Source organism: Sparassis crispa (assembly GCF_003851025.1).
Source record: "Sparassis crispa DNA, contig_000005F, whole genome shotgun sequence".
Classification (NCBI taxonomy): Eukaryota; Fungi; Basidiomycota; class Agaricomycetes; order Polyporales; family Sparassidaceae; genus Sparassis; species Sparassis crispa.
In genome coordinates this window covers 2,331,167-2,356,169 of record NW_020939752.1, presented here as the reverse complement: position 1 = coordinate 2,356,169, position 25,003 = coordinate 2,331,167, and the positions used below count along the sequence as shown (strand labels likewise).

The 25,003-nt window shown below is 52.2% G+C and overlaps 12 protein-coding genes across 12 annotated transcripts; 5 read left to right on the top strand and 7 right to left on the bottom strand.

The window, feature by feature from the left end:
* Positions 1-1,663: 1,663 nt before the first annotated feature.
* On the top strand, positions 1,664-5,371 carry SCP_0607800 (hypothetical protein; the record flags this gene model as incomplete). Its single annotated transcript, XM_027759912.1, has 5 exons — positions 1,664-1,835; positions 1,896-1,946; positions 1,997-4,362; positions 4,419-5,201; positions 5,258-5,371. 5 exons carry the CDS (start codon positions 1,664-1,666, stop codon positions 5,369-5,371), a joined length of 3,486 nt encoding a protein of 1,161 aa, XP_027615713.1.
* A 283-nt stretch (positions 5,372-5,654) lies between these two features.
* On the bottom strand, positions 5,655-6,075 carry SCP_0607790 (hypothetical protein; the record flags this gene model as incomplete). Its single annotated transcript, XM_027759911.1, has 3 exons — positions 5,655-5,809; positions 5,865-5,928; positions 5,995-6,075. The coding sequence occupies 3 exons, from the start codon at positions 6,073-6,075 to the stop codon at positions 5,655-5,657; spliced, it is 300 nt and encodes a 99-aa protein (XP_027615712.1).
* Positions 6,076-6,090: 15 nt separating this feature from the next.
* On the bottom strand, positions 6,091-6,480 carry SCP_0607780 (hypothetical protein; the record flags this gene model as incomplete). The annotated part of the gene is made up of 1 exon (XM_027759910.1): positions 6,091-6,480. The coding sequence occupies one exon, from the start codon at positions 6,478-6,480 to the stop codon at positions 6,091-6,093; it is 390 nt and encodes a 129-aa protein (XP_027615711.1).
* Positions 6,481-6,785: 305 nt separating this feature from the next.
* Positions 6,786-7,445, bottom strand: SCP_0607770 (hypothetical protein; the record flags this gene model as incomplete). Its single annotated transcript, XM_027759909.1, has 1 exon — positions 6,786-7,445. The coding sequence occupies one exon, from the start codon at positions 7,443-7,445 to the stop codon at positions 6,786-6,788; it is 660 nt and encodes a 219-aa protein (XP_027615710.1).
* Positions 7,446-8,535: 1,090 nt separating this feature from the next.
* Positions 8,536-9,039, bottom strand: SCP_0607760 (hypothetical protein; the record flags this gene model as incomplete). The annotated part of the gene is made up of 3 exons (XM_027759908.1): positions 8,536-8,607; positions 8,674-8,825; positions 8,877-9,039. 3 exons carry the CDS (start codon positions 9,037-9,039, stop codon positions 8,536-8,538), a joined length of 387 nt encoding a protein of 128 aa, XP_027615709.1.
* Positions 9,040-9,661: 622 nt separating this feature from the next.
* Positions 9,662-11,022, top strand: SCP_0607750 (Zinc-type alcohol dehydrogenase-like protein; the record flags this gene model as incomplete). Its single annotated transcript, XM_027759907.1, has 7 exons — positions 9,662-9,703; positions 9,753-10,100; positions 10,157-10,209; positions 10,262-10,508; positions 10,564-10,680; positions 10,737-10,819; positions 10,872-11,022. 7 exons carry the CDS (start codon positions 9,662-9,664, stop codon positions 11,020-11,022), a joined length of 1,041 nt encoding a protein of 346 aa, XP_027615708.1.
* A 791-nt stretch (positions 11,023-11,813) lies between these two features.
* SCP_0607740 (Carboxypeptidase S1) lies at positions 11,814-14,011 on the bottom strand (the record flags this gene model as incomplete). The annotated part of the gene is made up of 13 exons (XM_027759906.1): positions 11,814-11,919; positions 11,987-12,117; positions 12,174-12,209; positions 12,268-12,597; positions 12,647-12,725; positions 12,776-12,825; positions 12,875-12,968; positions 13,027-13,059; positions 13,117-13,190; positions 13,241-13,331; positions 13,446-13,558; positions 13,612-13,678; positions 13,743-14,011. 13 exons carry the CDS (start codon positions 14,009-14,011, stop codon positions 11,814-11,816), a joined length of 1,473 nt encoding a protein of 490 aa, XP_027615707.1.
* Positions 14,012-15,351: 1,340 nt separating this feature from the next.
* Positions 15,352-15,745, top strand: SCP_0607730 (hypothetical protein; the record flags this gene model as incomplete). The annotated part of the gene is made up of 3 exons (XM_027759905.1): positions 15,352-15,390; positions 15,443-15,474; positions 15,526-15,745. 3 exons carry the CDS (start codon positions 15,352-15,354, stop codon positions 15,743-15,745), a joined length of 291 nt encoding a protein of 96 aa, XP_027615706.1.
* Positions 15,746-16,604: 859 nt separating this feature from the next.
* Positions 16,605-17,245, bottom strand: SCP_0607720 (hypothetical protein; the record flags this gene model as incomplete). Its single annotated transcript, XM_027759904.1, has 3 exons — positions 16,605-16,933; positions 16,995-17,154; positions 17,213-17,245. 3 exons carry the CDS (start codon positions 17,243-17,245, stop codon positions 16,605-16,607), a joined length of 522 nt encoding a protein of 173 aa, XP_027615705.1.
* A 903-nt stretch (positions 17,246-18,148) lies between these two features.
* On the bottom strand, positions 18,149-18,818 carry SCP_0607710 (hypothetical protein; the record flags this gene model as incomplete). The annotated part of the gene is made up of 2 exons (XM_027759903.1): positions 18,149-18,472; positions 18,534-18,818. The coding sequence occupies 2 exons, from the start codon at positions 18,816-18,818 to the stop codon at positions 18,149-18,151; spliced, it is 609 nt and encodes a 202-aa protein (XP_027615704.1).
* A 203-nt stretch (positions 18,819-19,021) lies between these two features.
* On the top strand, positions 19,022-20,255 carry SCP_0607700 (hypothetical protein; the record flags this gene model as incomplete). The annotated part of the gene is made up of 7 exons (XM_027759902.1): positions 19,022-19,119; positions 19,190-19,325; positions 19,375-19,578; positions 19,640-19,801; positions 19,858-19,959; positions 20,023-20,053; positions 20,104-20,255. The coding sequence occupies 7 exons, from the start codon at positions 19,022-19,024 to the stop codon at positions 20,253-20,255; spliced, it is 885 nt and encodes a 294-aa protein (XP_027615703.1).
* A 958-nt stretch (positions 20,256-21,213) lies between these two features.
* SCP_0607690 (predicted protein) lies at positions 21,214-23,804 on the top strand (the record flags this gene model as incomplete). The annotated part of the gene is made up of 8 exons (XM_027759901.1): positions 21,214-21,799; positions 21,855-21,892; positions 21,959-22,100; positions 22,536-22,585; positions 22,636-22,740; positions 22,800-23,094; positions 23,153-23,520; positions 23,571-23,804. 8 exons carry the CDS (start codon positions 21,214-21,216, stop codon positions 23,802-23,804), a joined length of 1,818 nt encoding a protein of 605 aa, XP_027615702.1.
* Positions 23,805-25,003: the final 1,199 nt, after the last annotated feature.

The window sequence follows — 25,003 nt, the reverse complement described above, 5'->3', positions numbered from 1 at the left end:
GAGATTGTTTTCTTTGGTAGACACAAAGGTGAGTGAGACCGGCGAGGGGAGTCTGGGGAAACCACGTCATGGAATGCATCGTCAGCGCCTTCAGCTGTGGTACAGTTGCATCGAATAGCCTCCGCTCAATAGGCTGTCGAACAGAATCCAGAGTTAAGACCTTGAGAGTTGGAGCAGAATGGTGCAGGGTAAAGAGGTCGGAGTAATGATCCATGTGAAGCTCCTCGACGCGCGATAGATGCAAATTGAACGGATTAGCGAAAGGCCTTTGATATGAAATTTCAGAGGTGCCGATCGGGAGCATTGCAAAAATGTCGGAGCAGCAAGAAGTAAGGGATCGCTGAAACGATCGCCGATATGTGTCCAAAGAAGGGGCAGGTCCAACGCCAGAATACGCCACCGTCGGCAAATATGCGTCAGGTCAATCAGTTTATTTGACGGTCGGAGTGAGGCAAATGGCCACTGGAAGTCGCCAGCGTCGTCGTCGATCAGCGCGGCAGAATATTGGAAGATGAGACTGAGGATGTCATCGGGACAATGGTTGATGGGAGAAAAAGAGTTGATCAAACACCGGACTGTCGACAATGCTGCGGCAAGAATATCCTTGAGGGAGTGCAACTGGCGGACATACGGTCAAGATTCCCCTCCGATACGTGGTGGTGGAAAAATAACGACTCACTGCATCAAGGCTATAAACGGTAGTATATGCAAGTGTGCTATAGTTAGTATGAGGGTACAAGCGAACAACGATGGGAGCTACCTTTCACGACTCCTGGCATTGAATAATTTCGACACGAGCGATTGCGCTGTACACAGGGAGCGTGTCAAAGACTCCGAAGGATTCAGATGTTCCATTTTTTGAGAATTTCAAGAAATAATCGCGATGCTTGGATAGTCTCTCCGATCGAGCGAACACGACGGTTGATTGCAGGAAAAGATGCTCAGCGTGCAGACCGAGCGTATACAGCTTGCCTGCCTGCATGCACGAGTCAAAGTGACTCATACTGAGTATAAGCGCCCGACCATACTTACGATCATCCTCGATCGCTACAACAAGTGTAGCGCAGATTCCATAGGGCCAAACATCACGACTGGCCGCCACTTGATCTGTTACCATATCCTCTCGAAATTTTGACTGCACAAACAATACAACTCACTCGCACCCCCAGATCACCGACCACACGTCAACGCGCAAGCTACGTGCCTTCATAGATAGATCCTAATACACCGCAAGGATTATGACGCGTGCCGTGAGCGCAGGTGAGCGCAGTGGGCACGGTTGAAGCGCAAACAGACCGGAGAGTGACCTTGCAGTGACACGGATGTCATTAATGGTCTCTATGTTGAGTGTAAGTTACAACGCATCCGCCGCAATGTACCAATCAGTACTGATATTTTTGCCCATAAGCCAGTGGTTGGTGTTGTGTTTAGAGCAGGATTCGCCAACGTAAGTAGCTTGTTTGGCCCATATTGTGCTTGACACACCCGTGGTTCGTCCACGTCAATCTGTCACTTTCCAGCGCTCATCGTGGTCTCGTGTCTTTCTACAACCCTCTGCGGTGCTGCAATTTTAGGTGCATCGTGTTCCGGGTACTACCGAACAAAGCCTCGCTAACGCCAGTTCCTCATCCTTTTCACCCTCATCCACTCAAGCCCTCACGCGATGGCGCATCCACTCTTCTGGCCTGGAGTATACTACTTCTACCCGATCGGTAATACACCTGCGATATGTCTGACTAGAGACCTTGCGCCTGAAGAACCCGCGAACATCCTGTTGCTCGGATGTGGGGATCCGAGGAATATCTTGTATACCATTTTCTGCGAGCCTAACGCCAGTGAGGAGTCATCATTCTGGTAATCTGTTCGATAGTCTTTGTCTGACGTATCCTTGGCAGTGAAACGCAAACTCGACTTCACTTGCTGTGACGTAGATCCTGCGATACTGGGTAAGATTTATTTTGTATTATCGTGGCAGTCGCTTAGTGCTCGACCGTAGCGCGCAACGTACTGCTCCTGACAATCGTCGCCGACAAACACCCCAACGCGACTGCGATATGGAACATTTTCTACCACATGTATCTGGATGATGAATCGCACAAGGTGTTGGTGGAGCAATCCAAGAAATTGCTTGACTTCTCACAAAGTCCCCAGCACTGGCGTGCTTCTCCGTACGGGCCCTTCATCCGTATGTGCACGGAATTTACACTCGTAGAACTGCGTCGGCACTGGTCTCTTTACGCCTGTATGCACAGTCTTCCGCATAGCCGTATCGCTGCGATATGTGATGCGTTCTCGTCCAAACTGGCACCTCAGAAGTCCCACATCGTCCTCGGCACTACACGAGCCGCTGGTCCGCTCATTGCCAAGGCATCGCCCATCTGCGCCGTCCAATTTGAGCGGTACTGGAAGACGGGCGTGACGTTCTCGGACCCCGAGCGCATAATCGCTTCGAAGCTCGTGAACCCCACTTTCGTCTATTCCCTGGGCGGCGAGGGTTTCTCCGTGCAGTACGGAGTCGACCCATTAATCTCTTTCCATTATGCTGCCGTTCTTGGCAATGCAAAACGAGAACTTGGCGTATCCGATCTTGTGGATGCCGCGCAAGCTCAGTTCAAGGATTGGTGCACCGCATTTTCCTCCGCAACTTCCTCCCTTGCCTCTTCCGTACCCGTCGTTCGCTGTTTCGTCGGTGAGGCCGCTGCAGTTTGCCGTACACTTCGGACGTTTGGTGAGACTGGAACAGTATCGTCTTCTATTCCCGTGTCCCAGTTCGAGACACAACTCATACAACTAGATGAGGAGGAATACAACTCGCGTGGCGCACCTTCGACGTTCAACGTGATTGACTCGTCCAACTTGGACGATCATATCGCGCTGTTGAACGTGCTCATCATAACAGTCCCTCTTCTTGCATCCGCATCACCATCCAGTGTGCTGTACACCGAATCGCTAAATTATAACGGAGAGAATGCCACAAAGGACTTTGCGGAGCGCCTACATGCCGACATTACCACTTTTGGGGTTCTCCTAGGATTATGCCCCGTTGACTATCTTTCAGGCTTTACCACGCGATGCAACACACATGAACTGCTCATGTACCTAAAAATAGCAGACAAACCCAGGCAGTTCCATCAAGTGACGACCTGGAAGTCGCCTGCAGCTGGAGACTTCCTTGCCGTGCAGAGCAAACAGTGGTGCCTACCACCCGCCTTTGAAGCACGCCAACTCGGTACGCTTCTCTACGACATGTATCACCAACTGTTCGAACAAGAGGATGCAAACCACTTCATCGAGCGTAACCAGCACAATGTGCGGAATGCTATTGCGAATTCCAATCTGGTCCATTACATCCGGGAGAGCTTCGTCTTGTTCCTCAAGCTCGTCAGAGATCGACTACGGATACCTCAGGGGCAATGGCTGGATGTGATGGATCAATTCCGCTACATTGGGAATGCCGACCAGACACTCATAATGGATACCGTCCATTCTTGGGATTTTTTCACACAGTTACACAGGCATGGTGTCCATAGGTTCTCTTTCTATGATATTGTCGTACCCAAAATTGGCAGATTCTCCTCGTGGAAGGTGGTCCCCAAAATCGTACGAATTGTTCTAGTCGTTCCACGCGAGAAACTGGCAGTGCTCGACGAAATGAAAGAGCGGATTGGCACGCCATTGTTGCGGTGCGATATTCGTGGCCCGTGGTCTCGTGGCTTGCGGTCCCATAACGTCTTCTCATCCGTTCATGCCGCATTCGGCCGGGTCATCTCGAGAGGGACAGAATCAAATCCCCGCGTTCTTTTTGATAAAGATCCTGACGGGTGGAAGGGAACCTTACCGCTGGTAGTGTCGTTCACTTTAGCGGCAAGATATCTCACGGAATTTGAGCCGATGGAGACTCTAGACATATACCTCTCGGTCCGTGACACAGTTGCAAGTGTAGTGATGCTCTCCGATAGACTTGGCATGTGGCTCAGCCTCTTCAATGCCAAGCTGATGGACAAGTCGCACGTCTATGTCCTCCCGGAGGACTTTGTACCTTCCGAATACTGTTCCACGCCTCCAACTGTAGAGTCTCCAGCTCCAGGTCATCTGGCCCAGATTGGTTCGCCCTGCCAGATGGTCGTTGATTTGGACGAGGAATGTGAGGTAGTTGCTTCATTAACCTGCCGGATCTGTATCGAAGATAAAGAAGTCAAACGTCTTTTCGCATCCGAGAGGGCGACTCCACAAGTTCTACAGGTGTCTCCCTGTGTGATGCGGCTGAGTGTCAGAGATTATACACAGGATGTGGTCTATCCATTTCCCATCGTAGGGAGTCAGAACAAGCTACGTCTGGCCAGAACGTCGTTGTACATTGAGGTAGGTTCTCCATTATCTGCTGATATCATTGAGTCCAATGACACCCCGAATTGCAGGTGGTCGTCCCACCGTGTGGCCCATTTCAGAAACCAGATGGCATGAAATTGAATCCCTTCCCAGTTGTGCGCTCTGCAGATGTTTTGAATTTATGGAGTATACATCGCCTCAATCTCCCTCTCCTCCCCATTCTCGACCTCAAGTCACCGGGTATCGAGAAGTGGCTCGATTCTCACCTCGGCACAATGTTCTCAACACGCGAACATTCTGTTTTGAAGAAAAAGAACGAAGATGATGTTTTGGCACTTGTCAAGAACAGTCTAAATTCTATTTTCGTCCGCTCTACGGGGATGCAAAACTCTCCTGTGCGACGAGTGTTCGCATTGCGAGATGCAGCTACGAATGAATGCGATACCCTGCTGTTCATCAGTGAGGTCAGATTTGACCTGCATTCCCATACACTAGTCTGGGACGGATACGTACTCCCGCTTACTCCGGAGTTGGAGGCGGACATCAGAAGCATCTTCAGCAAGCTGGTTAAGGAGGAAACCATGTCCCAAATGATGACATTCAAGGGCGAGCTCGGTGCATGGAAGCAGCTCCTGCCCGCTTTGGTCGAGCGCTGTCGGACAACTTGGATGCACGGAGTCAACTGCGAATACAAATCCACGGGTCAGATCCCGCGCTCGGTAGAGTTGCACGCAGTAGACCCACTGTGTAGTTGTGGTAGGGGGAAGGATACGGAAGGTATGTCAAAAGTCGCGCTGTGGAAGGACTTCGCGCCGTACATGACCCGAGTGGCACTGTCTCCGCTGTTTGCAGTGTCGTACTTGGAGACGGTCGTTCGTGATCCTGCGACCCACCGGTGCTATATATGCAGAGGGAGAGGTCAGCCTAGACTGAGGGCGTGTGGACGGTGCAAGAAGGTACGATACTGTTCCGAAATGTGCCAGAAGAGAGACTGGAAATCACACAAAGTGCGCTGCAAGGCCTGAAGGCGCCGCAGCATTGAGTCATGTATCGCGTTTCTGCTAGGTACATACCTTTTCTCACGGCGCTCGTACAAACAATGTGTGTTGGGTTCCTTTTCCTTGTCTGTATACCATGTAGAGAATTACATATATACAGGCAGCGGAGGGAAGTAGCCCTCCCTTGGAACCGAAAAAAAGAGGTATGCGGCCGATGCATTCTTTTTTCTTCCTGACCACCTTCTGGCCCGTTCCACGTTATTCATATCGGTTCTTTTCCCCGGTGACTTCTCTTGCACATAGAACGCATAGGGCGAAAGACCAATCTCAGATATGCTGTAGACGAACATATAGAGCGGGTGATAGACTCGGCAATCGGAGTCTCTTGGCTGGGGGAGGGTCGCCCATCGTGCCCATGCTGCAACGCCTCGCCGAGTGCGAGTTTTCCTCTTGCTCCGAGTTGAGAGGCGCATAGTTGCTCCCTGCTCAGGCTGCGAATTGGATGAGCAGAATGGACATAGCAGGGGCAACACTCACTCTTCGCCCGTTGTTGCTCACAAGGTGCATGGGTTCTCATCTTCGCACCCCTCCGTGTTAGTACCTGCAGTAGCGGGTACCCGGACCTGGTCAACGCGAGAAATACGTCAAATAGCCTTAGTTCACTCACCCTCTTCACGTCGTCCGAGCCCATAAGTAGTGTCTTCTTCACCCTAGCATTCATGAATTTGCATGAGGACACCGGGTTCATTCATCAGAATCCCATCTAGAGCTTAAAGCGATACATGCATATACACCGCTCGCACTTCGCCACTGAGGCTCGCGGCGTAGCGTCTCGAATCCCCCCTTTAGCTACTGAAGTCTCTCCTCTTCCGAGGACTCCTGTCATTTCACCGTCGCCGCCGCCGCTATCATCCAGCACGAGCGCTTCCCCCTTCGTCCTACCAGCCGTGTCCATACTCGTCCGCCACTGCACCTCCGGCTCGTCCTCCACCTCTTTATCCAAACGATGTGCCTTCGTCGGAACGGCCTGCTTCTTCCCACTCTCGCGTACAGAACGAACCGTACCTTTCTTATCCGATCGGAATTCCGCGCGCGACGTCGCCCCGCCCCGCCACGTCTGCCATTCGCGTACCCTCGGACGGGAGGAGGACATACCGAGCGCAGCGGGTCGGGGTGCACACGGACGCGTCTAGCCCCACAAAATGGAGAACATGAGTTCCATTCTGCGGAACGAGAATCTTCCGTGCAAATGTCGGCGTCGGGGACACGTACGTAGGGGCTGCTACATCCACTGTGCATGGGGTAGAACAGCACGATGGCCTCGAGGACGAGAGTCGGCAGTCGGGCGCCCCCTTCCAGCGGGAGAGGAGCAATGATCTGAGTTGTCTGCGCAATTCTTTTCGGATTGGCCTTTCTGGTCATCGAAAGACGTCAGCTTAAGCGGGCGCTGGCTCCTCCTTAAACCTTTCGCCTGCGCCAAACCTTCTTCTGCATTGAAGGGAGGGATATGCACTTCGTGGACGATGCGCCGATTTCCACGAGGAACGCAACGTCGCCAGCCACGTCTGCAATTCGGGTACCCTCATGCGGGCGGAGAACACACCTGGCACAGAGATCACGGCGCACACGACTATTCCAGCTCCCCAAAACGCAGAACTGCGGAACGAGAATCGGCCGTGCGACCGCTCGCGTCGGGAACCCACATATGGGACTGATATGTACGTGGTGTGAGGAGCGTGAGGACTCGGAGATGGAGTCGAGAGACAGGAACGAGTTTGTTGGTGCAGGGCCGAGTCGAGTCGTCAGCATCGCTCTCGCTGGTCTTCGAAAGCACGTCCACCAGGGGGGACTGATATGCCTGCGGTGCACGGTGAGGTGGATAAGCATCAGGGACTTGCGGATGGGAGTTGAGTCGGGAGCCTTCCTTGGCTGGGAAAGGCGCGGGGCCGAGTGATCCGCATCGATCTTGACTGGTCTTGCTGGCCTTTGAAAGACGTCGGATTCAGGATTCGCATTCGGCGGCTCTATGCTTTCGATTTCACAGAAGACAATGGTATCTGGTTTGTGGACGATGTGCTGGCTTCCACGGTGGGGGCTCGAGTTCTGCACATCCTGCATTGGCTTCAGCTTTGTGGGGTCTACCTTGATCTTGGCTTGTGTTCCGAGGGCTCGTCGACTTGTACGACGAACCTTGACGGAGGAGTTATCGAGTTGTTCCTTTTCGGGCTCTAGAACAGAGGGCGCGGCTGAGGGAGCCGCCTCCTGTATCGCCGCCCCAGCTTCTTGTGAGTCCTTGGGGGAGGCGACGATGGGCTGGGACGTCCTCGTCCCCGTCTTCACCAGTGCGGCCTCGGTTCCGGGGCATTTTCCTCGTAGACATTGCCTCCAGAGCGGAAGATCAATACAAAATACAATGTCGTGCTCGTCCTAGTGTTCGAGCTAGAATAGTAGTCGAGCTAAAATGTGTTGCGAACAATTCTCCGCTCGAATACGAGATGCAAATGGATGTGCTCACCAAAGGTCGATGATAAGAGTGCATGACACGCACAAACGGTCTGTCGAACCAGTAGCCTCTGTGAGTATCCATCGACCTGTCTGCCAGCCGGCGTCTGATCCGACGCCCATGCCCCGTCGCTGACAAGACTGACATGACCAAGATCTCAACAACAGAGAAGACGGGCTTCCTATCTCTAATGCCGCGTAGAGGGAGACGAGGATCTTCGAGCAGCATCAAGATGCCCACCGATGTGAACTTGCTAAGGTGAGGCGACGCGAGCTGTGAGAGGAACGGAATAGGGGACAAGTGGCCCTGCTCAAGCGCAAACGCGCGCAAGGACGTGCATGAAGAAAGATCGATGTCGATGAAATTTGAGCCTACATGTGGCGCGACGCGACTGTGAGTAACAGCATCACGAAGGACTGCCATCTCCGGAACGTTGGCCGTTTAATAAATGCCCTGGGGTCCTCTCTAGAAATTTTAGGCTTGGGCTTCCACAGGGAGGACGGGAGTAAGTGCCATACTTACGAATGCGAAGACGCATGGCCGTTCCAGCGGACGAAGTTGAGTGTAGGGCAAGCACGTGCCGGACTGTGGTCCAACACAAACGAATGAAGCCGGGCCAGAAATGAACCAGGAGATATCAAAACCTCATCCCATGGGTGATCTTGGCGCACGAGTTCAGTTGCTTCGGCGGATAATCGAAGCCCTTCAATCAAGAGATTGTCCAAATTTTTTGAACAAAGAGACGTATTCGACGAACGCGCCGAGTGGGAGAGTGCACTGCATTACGATCAGCGTCCTAACGGAATGAAATCGGGGGAATAGGTTCGGAAAGAATTTCTTCACCTCGTACTGCGCGAAATCTTCCACATTCGTGAGCGTGAGAGTACGCAAGACCGTAAGACGAGTGGGTAGAAGAACGAGAATTACGTATATCCAATCATTCTGCAATTTGCCACCCAGGGTGCTGACGCGTCGCTCATGTATCCATGCCCTAGCTTCAGGATGGACATTTAAATGCCGGGAAGGTTCATAGAGCTTATGCTCACCAATCACCGATATCCTGCGAAAGAGGTGAGCCTGGCTAACGCCACGCCACGCATGGCAAGTAAAGGTCAAAACCCGGAGAGAGTCGTGATCATTGATGAGGTATTCCACAATGTGAGAACGAAGCTCGAGTGGGAGGGAATAAATACCCTTGGTATGCAACATGCCCTGGCTGAGAAGAGAGGTCGGGCCTTGCCAGTGGGTTTCGTGACACGATAAGAAAGACAAATAGTGCTGACAGATCACTCGGGAACACTGTACAATGGTTCAGACGGATACTTGAAGGGCCTGAGGGTTTGCAGCGCACGAAGGAGGATGAGAGCGCTTTCGTCCGAACGGTCGACAACAATGAAGATCCGAGATCTGCTGCTTGGTCCGACCCTATACCCGGTTTGCATGCGCGAGGATCCACGGCAATGGTGGCTTACCACCAGCCGCAACAGGCAGATAGCGAAGAGGGAACTGTCTTAAAAGCATCTTTCTGAATTTTGCCCGTTGTGTCGGAAGGCTCCATGTGAAGATAAGATTAGATCACCTTCTAAGTGAAATGTGGTGTAAGCGCCTGTATCATGACGTCTTTTTGAACCACTTGCGCCGTCGACTTTGCCTTGGAAATGAATTACTCAGCTCGAGCACTGTCCCAAATTGTTACCAAGCCATGGTTACATGAGCCTTCAGCGCTCCACCAGCACCCTACGCAAATGCATCGGGCCCCCTCTCTTCTTGGCTATAAAGCACGGAGCGTCGGCAGAGAATCCCCCAATTAACCAAGAAACGATAGAACGCAATGTCTCTTCCTGCGACCACTCGCGAATATCGCCTGACCACTGTGAGTGCCGCTCTTCAATAACTACTCACCAGCATTGACATGTTCACAGGCGGACGGGACGCACGACATCAACATCCAGGAGGCGTCCATACGCGCCCCGAACTCGTTCGAGGTGCTCGTTAAAGTCCATGCAGTTTCGCTTCAGTACCGCGACCTCCTCGTGTCGCGCAACAACTACCCCTTAGGCCAGATTCCCCACGTTGTTCCCTGTTCCGACATGGCTGGCGAAGTCGTCTCAGTTGGGGACGAGGTCAAGGGCTGGAGCGTTGGCGACCGCGTTTGCGCCAACTTCTCCGTGGACCACGTACATGGACCGCTCACAGATGAACTAAAGCGCACCTTTCTTGGGGGAGGAATCGATGGCGTCCTGACGGAGTACAAAGTTCTTCCTGCCCATGTATGTTCCTATTTATCTTGTCCTCATTTAGAACAATTTACTGACGCGCTATTCAGTGCCTGGTTCGCATCCCTGATCACCTATCATACGAGGAGGCCTCTACCCTTCCGTATGTCATGTTTTGTCTGTCTCCATACCTAGCTCACACGTTCAACGCGTAGATGCGCCGCGTTGACGGCCTACAACGCCTTACTGGGTCCAGTTCCCATCAAGGGTGGCGATACTGTCCTTGTGCAGGGCACCGGTGGCGTTTCGATCTTTGCGCTACAGTTCGCCGTGGCATCCGGTGCGACTGTAATCGCAACGTCCTCTTCTGACGTGAAGCTTAAGCTCGCTGCTGAACTTGGTGCGACGCACCTGGTGAATTACCGTAAGACCCCTGACTGGGAGACGGAAGTACTTCGCGTGGTGCGTGACGCTACCGTGAAGTGTGTTCCTTTTTAACTTGCTGGTTGTCATGCAGACGGGCGGAAAGGGAGTGAACCATATCGTCGAGGTCGGCGGGCCGGGCACGCTCGCCAAGTCAGCAAAGTGCATTGCATATGCTGGATGGATTCACGCTATTGGGCACGTTACGGAGGTATCTTTTGATCGTTGAAGCAATTGAGCAGTTCGCTGACCGTTCATGAACTGCAGGACGGGGATGTTAGCTCGGTTCCAATGCACCTCCTCGCGCGCACCGCATTTATGCGCGGTCTCATCGTTGGTCCTCGTACTCAGTGAGTCTCGATACGCTGCGTTGTCTTTCGCTGAGGATTCACGTATATATAGATTCGAGAACATGAATCGTCTGATCAGCGCGACCAAGATAGAGCCGATCATCGACAGGGTCTTTTCTTTCGAGGAGGCGCGTGCAGCATATGGATATCTGGAGAGTCAGAAGCACGTCGGGAAGATTGTCATCAAAGTTTCGAAGGATTGAGTTATATGGGATGTAAGTATTGTAGGTCACGATGCAAGCTCATATCGATTGCTCACAAATGGTTCTAACAGTTTATACTGATAGGATGTACACTATAATGTACAGATGCGCATCATTGATCACGGCTTGCAGCGCGATTTATGGAACTTTCAATCCTTTTTCTGGCATGCTTCCGAGCAGCATCATACCTTCTTGCAACGTCCGCACGCCATCAAGTTTGGCTTATCACTCCCTCTGCAAATATAGCAACGGTGCGCTGCTGGATTGCGGCCCACCCGTTCCAAGTATGACATGGCGAACAACGGCGAGAGCGTATCGTGAACCCTGACAGGTAGTCGACGGGGCAAATGTCGACCAACAGACAAAGGTGGTGAGATCAGCATAGGTCCGTCCGCGAATTCTGTTGTCGCGTCACACTCGCGGTACAACAGTACTCGGTATGAATCACGCTAGACTGTGGAGATGGCGCAAGGAGAGGTAGTGGCAACGAACATGTTCAGTAGCCCGACGTGGTCGTCCAAATTCGACGTATCAATAACATTGAAAGTGTACGGTGCTCCACGTGACGTACTCATCCTTGCTGAACTGCATCAATTGCGACTTCCATTGCGAGACCGGAACACTGAAGTTAAGTGACTTGGTCTCAGCAATGGTACGGAGCATGCTGCGCACAGCGGTAGCTTCACCAACGAAGAAACAGATGATAGGTGTGGGGTAGACGGTGGAAGAGACATTCGGGAGTACTAGAAACTGACTCCAATAGTTCTATATCCAACCTCTCCACAGCATGGTCACGTCGAGAAAAGTGACTGATTGCTCATGATCTGGCTGAACATCTGGAACGCCGCCTGGCCTCTGCTGAGAGTGCCGTATTCATACGCTGCGACCTCGTGGCCGCTACAGCCGGAAAGGATCGGGATGAACGTCAGAGTACAGACTTGCGGTGGGGACAAGAATCACTCACGCGCCAAATATGCGCACGTACGAGAACGTCCCGGCATTCTTGTAAATCCCTGCAGGCTGCCCAGCGACTGTCCAGTTGGTGAACTGCTGCTGCGCGAACTGACTGCTGAAGTCCGTTTGCAGGTTGGCGACCTGATGGTTGTGGATGCATCAGTACTGAAAGAGAGGGTACGAGATTCGAGACTTACCATAGCTTCGACACCCATGTAGTTCAGGATGTAGTCCTTTATGTACAAGGTCGTCAGCACGTCACCCGACAAAGTACTTTGGAGATTGACGGACAGCATCCCCGTCGTACACAATCGTGCGCACGCCGGAATTGATAACCGTCTCCAAATTCGGCCTTGAATTACGCATCCAATCGCCGGTGTTGGCGAAGTTGTCGTAAACGTCGTTGCTGACCTCCTGCCATTGGCCCACTGCACCGATGAGCTCGAGCAGCGTCGAGTTATTTAAATATGGCGTGAGGTCCGGCGGGTAGGGATCCGGGTCCTCCGAGAGCACGTAGTACACATCGTAGTTGCCTACAAGCGGCGAGAGGATCTTGTCGTTGCAGTACTCTTCCGCGTTCGCGCACGTGTCATCGGAGCCTTTATCGTAGCACGCTTCGATCTGCGCGCGCGTTCAGCGGAAAAGAGAGGACGAGATTGGAGTAGCTCACCTGCACTTTGCAGCCGTGGCTCGAGGTCCAGGAACGGTTTGCAGATTGGATCACTGATTTGGATACAAGAGGGTGATACCTAGCACGATACGATGAGCTTCAGTTCACAAATGCAAACGTAACACTCACGGGTTCGATGCTGCATATTGTATGTATCCGGGATATTGTGAGAGCGGATCCTAGCAGAAGTTCGAGTAACAAAGATGTACTCCAGGAGCAATAGCCTACAGTGAGACCGTCTCCTACTCCAAGGTACTTCAACTTAATCGGCACTCCTGTCACGGATCCGTCGGCGATGCCAGCATTTTGCTGCAGGAAGTAACTGATCACGATGGATGTCGCATCATTCGAACGGTCCTGAAGGATTGATCCTAACTCACGCTGCGAATACGGGGCCATAGTGACCTCCATATCTACGGCGGGAACCTGTAGTCAACTCAAGGACGACGGCGTAATAATCGCGCACGTACGACTCTGTCCATAGAGCGAATTCATTTTGCTGGTACTTGCTGAACCGGGAATCTGCAAAAAATATTTGCAGGAACTACGCCGACAATTGAGGGACCAACGTTACGCGGAGAAAAGCTGACTTACAGTCCAGATATCCTCGGCAGCCTCTTGCGATGTACCGACATCGGTAGTGCCGTATGAGAAGCCAGTACCGACAGGTTGGTCAACATAAAGCCTGTAGACGCATTAGAATAGAGAGAGGGCGCCATGACGGGGGGTACTGAAATCTGAGCCTCCAGCGCGTTTTGCGACGGCATAATAGGGCAATTGCAAACGGACAAGGACTTACATATTCGAAACCTCATTCCAGGAGTAAGGATTGAACGTGACGCTGCTACTATCGTTCGTAATCCGGCATGGGCCATGTTCTTGGAACAGGCCGATCATGCTCGAAGCTCCAGGCTGATCTTAAAGTTGAATGATAAGAGATGAGGACGTCTGAACAAAGCACCCACTCCGCCATTCAGCCAAATAGTCAGCGGTGCTGTATCAGGGTTGTTGCGCGCCTCGAAGAACCAGAACCTGGCGACGGCAACGGGAACCAAGTAAAAGAGCCGCAGAAATAATAGTGAGAGATGCAACGGACCAAATACTCTCTGAGGACGAAATGTTGCCATAACCCGATGCCTGATATACGCCTGGGGTGGTTTCACAGATACCGCTGTTTTCTATGACGCGCAATGGACCTGCTGTGCCACCTGACGCGGTGGACGCTATCTTCTCGTCAACCTTCACGGACGAAGCACGGAAAGCGGGTACGCCGCCCCAGACACCGTTGATCACGGGGACTTGTCCACCTAAGGCGGGAAGCACAGGCAGTGTCGCCAGAAAGGCTACCACGGGCGTGAACAGCATGATGGAGGGGACAATGCCAATACGCACCTCAGTCCACGTCCTTATATGCGGTAAGAGCCGGTTATAATCATGCTTCGCAGATGCTGGCTGACTGGACAAGAATAAAATGCAGTGCGGCCACCAGCTTCTATCTTATATGATAGCAGATGGTTCAAGCAGCATGACGGAGGGGACAATGCTGATACGCACCTCAGTCCACGTCCTTATATCATTGCGATAAGAGCCGGTCATAATCATGCTTCGCAGATGCTGGCTGACTGGACAAGAATAAAATACAGTGCGGCCACCAGCTTCTATCTTATATGATAGCAGATGGTTCAAGTTGCCTGCGAACGGAGAGAGGTGTCTGCTTCTAGAGTGATGGATACATGTGCGTAGGAAGAGGGAATACTATGGCGAGAGTTACGGAGGGCATCACAGAGTGTGGACAGGAGAACAGGCTAACTATCGGGACCGCATACACACATGGAGACTCAACAGTCCGCCCACTCAGGCCGCTGGCAGGTAGTCTGCTTTCTAACGCGCCTCCTTGTCGAGAGGTCGGACAATTTAGGCGGAGCCTAAAGTTTGGTAGTTCTTTCTAATGCGGAATCTTAAACCTTTGTGATACCACGTGATGCAGGTGGCGCTGTAAGTCCGCCGAAATTCACGAAAGTCTTCCTGAAGATCCTCTCCACCCTGGTTTGGGCACATCGCAGGTGAAATGAGGTGCTACAATGGATGGGTGATGGAATGGTGAATTTTGCTTGGGCGCGGGGCACAGAGAATAGAGGGATTCCTACGAGATTCAAACGTGTAATGCCCTCTTGGACCAGTGCAAAGCAGATAAGACAGCAAAGTCTCCAAAATCAATCTCAATTAATATACCCATTGGAAAGTATTGTATACACATGCAGCACAGGACAACGGGTGCTTCTTGCGCTCGAAACGCGACGCGTTCAGCGCGATTTACAGACGCGTTGTGCCAGCACGTGATGTGCCGGGTCGGCAATCAAGACCTCCTAGTAAGAGCCCGTAATAGAAAGCAGACGTCAGACACGGATATCCGAGGTACGAGGTTGAAGCAGAGTGTCTACCATCTGCCCTCGGGAGACTACTGGCAGGCCAAGTCGCGAAGCGCGAGCACGCGCTTCGGAATTCTCGCGCCACTGTCGCGCTGCCGGCGCAGGGAGATCTCGGTCTTGACATCATCCGGCTTTCATGACGAGTCGAACAATCTCTTTAACACTGTATTCGAAACCTCGCTGAAGCGGCTTGGTGCTGACAAAGTCGAGCTCCGCTATCTGCATTGGTACATGACCACTGACCAGGATATGTGAGCTACTACACCATAGGCACTGATGTTGATTAACAGCCCGGACGCAACTGTGTCGACTGAGGTCGGTTCCCGCAGATTGCGATATTAAAATTTTGTAGCTAACCTGCGTCTAGCGTACCATGGGCGCGATGGCCGAGCTGGTCGAGTACGCCTGCTGTAAATCTGTTCATTTCCCTGCGCTAAAGTATCTTGTCAGAGCCGGTAGGGTGAAGTACCTCGGTCTCTCCGAATGCTCCGCCGACACGCTGCGGCGTGCGCACGCGGTGCATCTAATCTCTGCACTGCAAGTCGAGTACTCTCCGTTCACGCCGGACATCGAGGACGATAAGATCAGTTTGCTGAAGACCGCACGCGAGCTCGGCGTCACCATCATCGCGTACTCGCCGCTTGGACGCGGCCTCATTACGAGCAAATAAGTGTGCCCTACCAGAGTGCCCCATCAAGGCGGTATTGAACAGATAGATGTTTTGATTGTGGCGGTCGTCCGACGACTTCGACTTCGACGATTTCCGGCGCAAGGTGCCACGGTACTCGAAGGAGAACTTTCCCAACATCCTCAAGCTCGCAGACGGCCTCAAGAAGATCGGGGGACCGCCATGGCGCAACAGCGGGCCCAGTCTAGCTCGCGTGGCTGCTCGCAGGGCCCAGACATCATCCCATCCCCGGCACCACCAAGATTCCCGTGAGTCCCCACCTCCGTCCCATCCTCTTCGAAGTGTTCGTGGGCTGACGAAGCTGGTGCTGTGTAGTCACTAAAGGAGAATTTGGGCGCGGCGAAACTCACACTCACGCCTGAGGAAATACAAGAGGTGCGGGAGATCGCCAAGGAAGCAAATGCATCGAACGGTCCTCGCTATCCTCCCGCGCTTTCGGCCGTTTGTTTGGTGACACCCCGCCACTGTGAGTGAACACCAGCAGCACGTGCCCGGCCGATGTAAAATGCGCTATGTGTATGCTCAGGTTGGAGAGAAACAAACTACAGCGGCGCACGTAAAATGATCGTGATAATTGCATGAGAATTATATGTCAATAGCATCCAGGGAGTGCGCACCCGTGAAAGACGCTGTATCAACCCTCAGGTGGTGGTCGCAACAGGGTCGTTCAGCTTAGTGTGGCGCTGGTAGAGACGGTCCCACTACTTCCAGCCGACTGCAGCACAGGTCAAGTTGAATCCACCTGTACTTCTGACATTGAATGTGCTACAGTGAGTGAGCTTGTAAGCCTGAAAGCTCACGGTACGGCAACTTCTCGGAACCCATACCTCGTGTACCCAACCTAGTAGCCTCGCTCCCAATACAATGTCATTGCATCACTAATCCCTGGCACACCACGCATCGCATCAACGCCCAGTGGTGCGTAGCCGGATAATTTCACCGACGCGCACCACACTTGAAGAATGCTAGATACCCTAGACTTGCGGCCAGAAGATTTGAAGTACGTGAAGTACGTGCGCAAGAAAGATTGGCCAAGAAGCGGCAACGGCGGTATGGCTAGTCCAGCACACTGTTCGAATGAGCTGGGATTTGCATCATCAAATGTCGACGCCGCGGCGGAGTAGTTTTGGATGAGAATTATCAGAGACCTCTTCCCGTCACGAAGAAGAACTGTTTCGCGTGAAATAAGTACACAAGGTGACACTCAATTATTAGAGGAGTTCAGACATACCCATTCGATAAGCTGGACACCCGAGCTCTTCCCAGTGGGTGTTAGGATCGCGAGAACTAACCATCGGAATAAGGGGGAGTGGAGAGTCCTTGTAACCAGCAGCCAGCAAGACTTTATAGGCAGTTTCGAGCTGATCATCAGGAACAAGTAAATGCATATGCTGCATCAAGCCTCGGGTCAGATCGCTGAGCTGGTCACAGGATATACCGTCGACTCACGTTTTGGATCACTGGGACGCCATAGTACAACATTGCACATTCGCCCCATAAGATGATCGGACCTATACCAGACTGAGCGAGCACATTGGTAAGCTTTGCTGGGAGCTTCTGGCGGAACTCGTCTGAAAATATCGGTCTGAGTAGGCGTCAGTAGCTTTGTGGAGTGGCCCATTGAGATGGTAATGAGTTCAGTCCTAGCGTGTATACACGGTTCAGGTTCTGACGGACAATTTAGACGGAGCTGTAACTTTACTAGTGTTTGGTAAGACTGAGTCTCAAATATTTGTTGTATCACGTGATGACATGCTTCATTAAATCTGCCAAGGACTTCCTGCGATTCTTATTCTCTGTGGTTGCTGCACGTCGCATGTGCGGTGGTGGTTGACAACACACAAGCAATGACAACATGACATCTGCCAGAGTTGATAGAGAAGGTGGAGTGATTTCTGTGTTGAAGACTATAATCATAGGATTACTCGCATCGCCGGCGCAGACCAGTCGCGTCATAGGCCTGTATGTTGCATGTCGCCTCCGAGAACACCGCGACAGAAGAACGATAATATCATCCGCCCCACCGGTAGTCCATCGCCCGTCGATATGCAGGGTACGACGATGAGCCGGGGACGAAGAGTGCAGCCGCCAAACCCGAGTCGAAGTCCCCGAAAAGAAAATAAGTCCCAGAAGTCCAAAAAGTCGACAGAGACATATCAGATTCGGTCAGCGGTATGGTCGCCCTCTCGTTCTCGTCTTCCGTGTGCGTACCGTGCTGAATAGGGACGCGGCAGATCTCACGACGACGTGCAGGAGGGGAAGAAGAACCCCGCGGCTGTACAGTCCTGTCCAGTCCAATCCGGCCAGTTTCATTGGGCAGCCGAGAGAGACGTACCGCAGGGCGCGACTTTCTGCGCTACGAATGGACGGGTGTTCCTGCGCCAATTAAGAGGAGGCCTTAAGCTGTCCAGCAGCGGACAGAACATCGAGCACCACAACCCACAATAGACACGCAGCCACAAAGGCACCAACGGTACCCGTAACAAATGAACGCATAACGTTCCGGGTGGGGAGGGACGACCCACCTCCATGGCCCGCTTCCCACAGCCCGAGTCGAACGTCACCGTACCGTGCATCGCGCTTCGCCGCAAACACGCGGGCCTCGATCTGCTGGCTCGCTCCGTGGCGCGCGGCGTGTCTGAGATCTAAATACATGAACGTCCCTTCCGACGGGTGACGGTGGTGAGTAGATCCGGCGGTGTAAAAGACCTGCAGTCGACGAGGGCTCGATCACCAGTCACCCATCCACCTAACCACCACACATCTACACTTCGCCCCAAGCTTCGAATTCACGATAGTACGCGCCCACCTTTCCGATCGGTTCTGATTGTGGGCGGCAGCCCGAGCAGGCCCTGTCCAACGTCAAGTTCGCGTCCGCCGCGTCGGGGGTCAGGGCGTGTTCGTACCCGAGCTGCGCGTGCGGCGAGGCTTCGAAGGCATAGACGCGTTTCGTCCGTCTGTGTGTAGAGAGTATGGCCTTTGCCCGAGAAATAGGTCCGAACTCGTGGCAGAGCGTCATTGTTGGGATGCTCGTGCGGTCGTGCGGTGACACCATGGTTCCCTCTGCATCGCAAGTTCGGAGTCGTCTCCGAAGTCTTCGATGTAGTCTTCTACTCGAGCGCGTCAGTGTCCTTGGTCCTAGCACAGCCCGACAGGTCGACAGCCTGTGCGAGCAGAGGCGCTCTCTATAACTGGCTCTTCGAGCCGACGTGCGGCCTGAATCTCACCTCGGGCGACAAAGAGACCCTCGCTGACGACATGATCTACCATATGGATGGCTATCGCCCTGCCAAGGAGGATGCTCTCGCCTATCTTGCAACCCAGATGCGCGCGCTGCCCCAGACAGATACGCTAGAGTGACAATTCACCACAGCGTCGCAACCGTACCAGTGGTAAATAATTGGCTTGTCGGTCCGCTACCTGTAGGCCCGGAGACGGCCATGCGCCAGCTGACATCTACTCCCGCGACGAGATCCCACGCAATGCCTGCGGGCTCACGACACTCTGGGAGATGCAATCCTTGCTTGCGAAAATCATGCCACCCCTTGCGGAATTCACTCGGGTACTCCACGCGTTTCAAATCAGTGATACCTTGCTGAAGCGCGGAGTAGGAGCTGTTCTGTGGAGTTGCACCTGGCCTTCCAAACGATACTCTCGTGGTGGGTGCGGTCGCTCCGCTCAGTATTGACGGCTCCTTCCACCGCACTTGGGTTAACTGGAGATGGAATGTCGCTGGACCGTACCTCCACCCCGTCGGGCTCTCCCATTACATCGACATAACTGGCACGGACCCAAGGAACTGGAAGCTCCTTAAAGTCCGCCTATTTTTCGTCCATTCTTATCTTTCGTCCTTCACTCATAACAACATATTCATAGATAGTATACAATTATCAGGTTTTCTCCAGCACGGACGAATTCTTGGAAGCGTTCCACAACGGTACTCTCAAGCGCCTTCCTGCCCGAACTGACCAGCCCATCGACGTTGCGTGGAGCAGACGGGAGCGCCCCGACATCCCTCCGACTTGGACGACGTGCCTGGTCTACGTTCCGTTTCCTTCGGAGGCCTGCGCTTTCGTGTTGATACCGCCCTGCAGTTCATCAGCTGGATGGGGTGGGAGATGTACTTGGGCTTCGATAGAGACATGGGCTTAAGTCTCTGGGATATACATTTCCGAGATGAACGAATTATATATGAGGTGCGTGCGGCGCGCGCACGCCCGTCTGTTGGATAAGTCTTTGAGACATGTGTCTGCGCCTAGCTGGCGCCGCAAGAGGCGATTGCGCATTATGGTGAGCGCAGATGGTCAGCGAGTTTAGAAAATTTGCTGAACTGTAAGTAGCTGGTAATGACCCCATGCAATCTTCGACAGCCTGGCTTGACCGCTTCTTCGGCATGGTGCGCTCTCATCAATCGTCTACTTGTGTTGTTGTGCTCGTAGTTGTGCACTTTCAGCCGCCCCGTCTTCGTCTCGAGATGGTGAGAAGAAAATGAAACATGGCTCTCCTGTGGAGTGAAAGTAACTAAGACGAGCATTAGAACGGGGCCATGTTAAAGTTTGCTAGCAGCACCTACATTTCTTCATAGTTGAATATCTTTCATGAAGACAGTGCCACTGTAAAACTACGACACGATTAGCGTCCGCAAAAAATATTATGTGATACGCCTGCAGTGTATTGGTACAGACGGCACAGGTCGTCGGGCGCTACTACCGACGCTACGTCGTGGTGGCGTTACGGTACGCAGCACCAAGACAATTTGTCTTGCACGACCACCTTCACGAACCGGCATGCAGTTGCCTGTCAGAGACACTCCGCAGGATCACTTTATTCTGACGGTGGGAGGGGCCATATTTTGATTGGCTTGAGAAACTATGAATTGCACCAATTGTACATCCTGTCACCCCATAGTAACAGCCACTTAAACTACTTCACTGGTCGCCTTCTACTCATGCACAGAAGATCACTCGCCTTTACTTCGAGATACGGCAATTTCGAAGAGCCTGAGGAGTCGGTCGATGTCCCGAAATAGAACTCAACTCTTACGTGCAACGCGTCCGAACAAGCGTACGATGAAGCGGCTCGTGTCAGGCAACCTCTCTCCTGCAGAGGCCTGTATTTGAGGTAACCATCTCCATATTCAAGTACCTCCGCTGGTTGTTCGCCGAGTTGATTTTTCTTGGCGCCCAACTCACTCCTTTTACTCCAGAGCTATCAACGAAGCGTAGAATGACAGGAAAGAAGACTCCGATAAGACTGCAAGTTTCCACAAGGACAATTGCGATTAGCGATGTAAGTGAGTCACACCCCTGCGATAAGGTCACTTTGCTTATTGTGCAAGACTCCAGGGATGACTTCGGAAATTCTGCAACAGTCTTTTACTCGCAGTATTGGCTTTCTCATGCTTCGTCCTTGCTCCTGCGCCCTTCCCTTCTGTTGCGATTTCCGCATCTATGACGACTACTGAAGGAGCCCGAGTCTTAACACAGGGCGTCGGCTATGGAGTTGTGCTCGGCATTGGCCTCGTCTTCGCCGTTATCATGATGGGTTTGTCCTATCTACAGAACCGTTACACGACTTTCAAGACTACCTCCTCAGAGGAGTTTAACACCGCGTCGCGCTCCGTCAAGCCCGGTCTCATCGCTTCGGGGATCGTTTCTGCATGGACGTGGGCCGCGACTCTTCTCCAAAGTTCAACGGTGACATATGAGTGGGGACTCTGCGGCGGCTACTACTATGCAGCGGGCGCAACCATTCAGATCTTCATTATGGCAGTCCTTGCCGTCCGAGTGAAGATGATCGCGCCATACTGCCATACCTACCTCGAGATCATGCAGGCGCGCTACGGCAATGCGGCGCACTTCATGTTTGTGACGTACGGTCTTGTCACCAACCTCATCGTCTCCAGCATGCTTCTGCTTGGCGGTAGTGCCGTTGTCAATGCCTTCACTGGCATGAACATCTACGCGTCCAATTTTTTGATTCCCCTGGGTGTGATGATCTATGTCATACTGGGCGGTCTTCGCGCCACGTTTCTGTGTGAGTCAGACCAAGATATCGTGCTTTCTAGCCCGCTTCAATTGTGACTATCCAGGTGACTTCATACACACGACGATATTGATGATCATTATCGTAAGTCGTGTGGTCCTTCTTCGCCTACTCGAAAACAACGACTAATGCATGGCTCTCGAATTACAGCTCTACTTCTTTTTCTATACCTACACGAACTCTGCGTTGATTGGTGGCCTTGATGGAATGTACCACCTGCTGCAAGAGGCAGCAACCTTACGCCCTGTCGCCGGAAATCAAGGAGGGTCATATCTGACTCTCAAATCTAACAGTACGCCCCAAAATCGTCCAAAAAAATGCGGCATTTTGACAAAATTATGCAGATGGTTTAATGTTTATGATCATTCAAATAACCAGTGCATTCGGCAATGTCACACTAGACCAGGCAAGTTACAATCTCCGCAACGGCTCGTGTCATAAAGCGTGTTGCTAATCAATATTCCTCCATATAGGGATACTGGCAGCGTGCGATTGCATCCAAAGCAAAGACTACCATGCGCGCATATTTCTTGGGTGGTATCGCTTGGTTTGCTGTTCCACTGACATTCTCCTCTGTCATGGGTTTAGCTGCTGTTGCATTAGCGGATAGTAAGTACTAGCTGCATGGGATATAACACGATGCAGCTCACACCCTTACCTTCAATGGGCCCAAGCTTCCCCTACTCCGGAGGTCTATCGTCCGCCCAGATTGACGCTGGTCTTTCAGCGCCAGCCGGCGTTGTGACACTTCTTGGCAAGGGGGGTGCAGTTGCAATGGTTACAGCACATTTCTTTCTTCGTTGATCACAGTCTTACATATAAAGTAGCTGATCCTGCTCTTCATGGCGGTCACATCTGCCGCATCATCCGAGATGATCGCGACATCCTCCATCCTCACGTTTGACTTGTACCAGATCCACTTCAAGCCAGACGTCCGTGCAATCTAGTTTCTTTCCTATCTTATTGAGGTCTCACGTTTTATAAACGATAGGCACCTCCCGAGACGCTCATCAAGGTCTCACACATTATGGTTGGAATCTGGGCGATCATCATGTCCAGTGTTGCATGTCTCTGGAACGGCATTGGCATCTCTCTGAACTGGCTGTACCTGTTTGCGGGGACGGTCTACACTTCAGCTGTCGGCCCTATTGTCCTGACCGTCTTGTGGCGCAAGCAGACAAGGGCCGCAGTCTTCGTCGGTGCTCTCGGCGGTCTATGCATCGGAATTACATGCTGGCTTGTCGTCGCCAAGGCGTACTACGGCGAGCTAAGTATCACCACTACAGGTATGCCCAGCTTCCTGTTTGATCTTTTCGCTGCAGTCATGACGAATGAATGGGACAGGCGAGATGTATCCTATGCTTGCGGGTAACCTGGGCTCCTGCTGCTCTGGTGTTCTCATCTCCATTATCGTCACTCTGATCAAGCCGGACAACAAGTTTGACTGGACGGAGACAAAAAAGATTAATTCTCGGGGACACGCACTCGTCAGCGCAGGACGGCCGGATGAGCCACAGACACGGAGCAGCTTGAATGGCCCAACGTCCGCCCTCAAGTCGGAGAAAAACTCTGAGGTCATGCATGTGTTGACTGCGAACGACAAGATGGAGCTCGATCTGAAGGACGACACACATGAGGACACAGAGATGCTTCAGAAGTCGCTGGTAATGGCGACGTGGTCATCGCTGGCAGTCACATTCATTTTGATCTTTGTAAGTCGATTTTGCCAGCGACATTGTACAGTTGACTTGACATCGTTTAGTTAATCCCAATCCCGATGTTTCTCTCGCACTATGTGTTTTCCCTGCATTTCTTCAGGGCATGGGTAGTCATCTCTGTGTTGTGGCTTTTTGTTGCGGCACTTATCACTTCGATTCTGCCCGTCTGGGAGAGCCGCGACGCGATGATCAATATCTGCAGAGGTATTATTCGCGACACATTTGGTGGACGACAGCATGAAAACATGACAGAGAATAAAAAAGCGGCTGCTGCGTGAAATGACGAGAGTAAATGATGTACATATAATGTATTGCTACACAGTTCCTGCTGATAGACATGCTTTTTATGGGGACTGTACTCTGATGCAAGTAGTCAGTGCTTCAGTATTAAGACACAAATTCCCGATGAAGCATGTGCTCATAGGACGCATCGGAGCATCAAGCTTCATCAAGGCCCGTGGTACGCGGCGGCAATCCACTCATTCGACTATTGTCTGGCTCGGAGCTCGAGCATATATATGGTATTCTGAGACTCACCTATGATTTCGTTAACGTTGAGGAATTTTATTTTCTTACGGCAAGCCAGGCGTCAGACAAACATAATATTGAGTCGCAGTAGCACATAGCAGTACTTCGACATTTACAGGTCTCTTCAAGTGTCTCTCATGACTGAACCAAACTGGTGGTGCGCGCTGATTAATACTGATAGGAAGGCGCCTAAGCAGGACCTCGCGGCATATGTCGAACTTCGGACTTCAAGTGGGGTGGTTGCGAGACAAGAAGTTAAGATTACGAACATGGAGCGGCGATGCTTTTGCAAGGACCAGATTGCCGAGACAATTGTACACCCATGTCAGGGTACTTGCGCACGACTAGCTAAGACAAATACGAACTCGGAATGAATGTCCGAGAATAAATATACTCCGGCAAGTATTCGTATATTCCCAAAAGGTTCCCCATGTTCAAATAACAGAATTTCGCCTTGAGCGGAAATGTGAGAGCTCAGAGCATCCCAAGGTCCCGCTGAGTGGATTGGCTTGTTGTTTTATTTCCCGTAAATATTTAATATAGCAGCAGAGAGTGTCAGAGTTGTCATGCAGTCATGGTGGAAACGTGTATAACTGACTGACTACGTGAACGAACCAACCTGTCGCGGTCACGTGCACGTTCTATTCAACGCCACCAGCGGCTGCTTCAAGTTCGATATTCAACACCTCAGTTCGCATTGTGTAAGCCCCGAACCAAATATGTCGGCCTCCGCTGGCCTGAGAAGCTGAGAACTTAATGGAGAATCCTGCGTGGTATATAGGCCGCACTCTCATTTCTAACCGTACGTCCCCCTCAAGGCCTCTTTCTCACTCTCAAAAAAAAAACATCGGCAGGCAATCTAACTCGAAGGCTGCTACAACCGCCGAATACAGACACCTACCACCCTTCTTCTCTGACCTGGACCCTCAGCGTAAAGCATCCCAGAGAT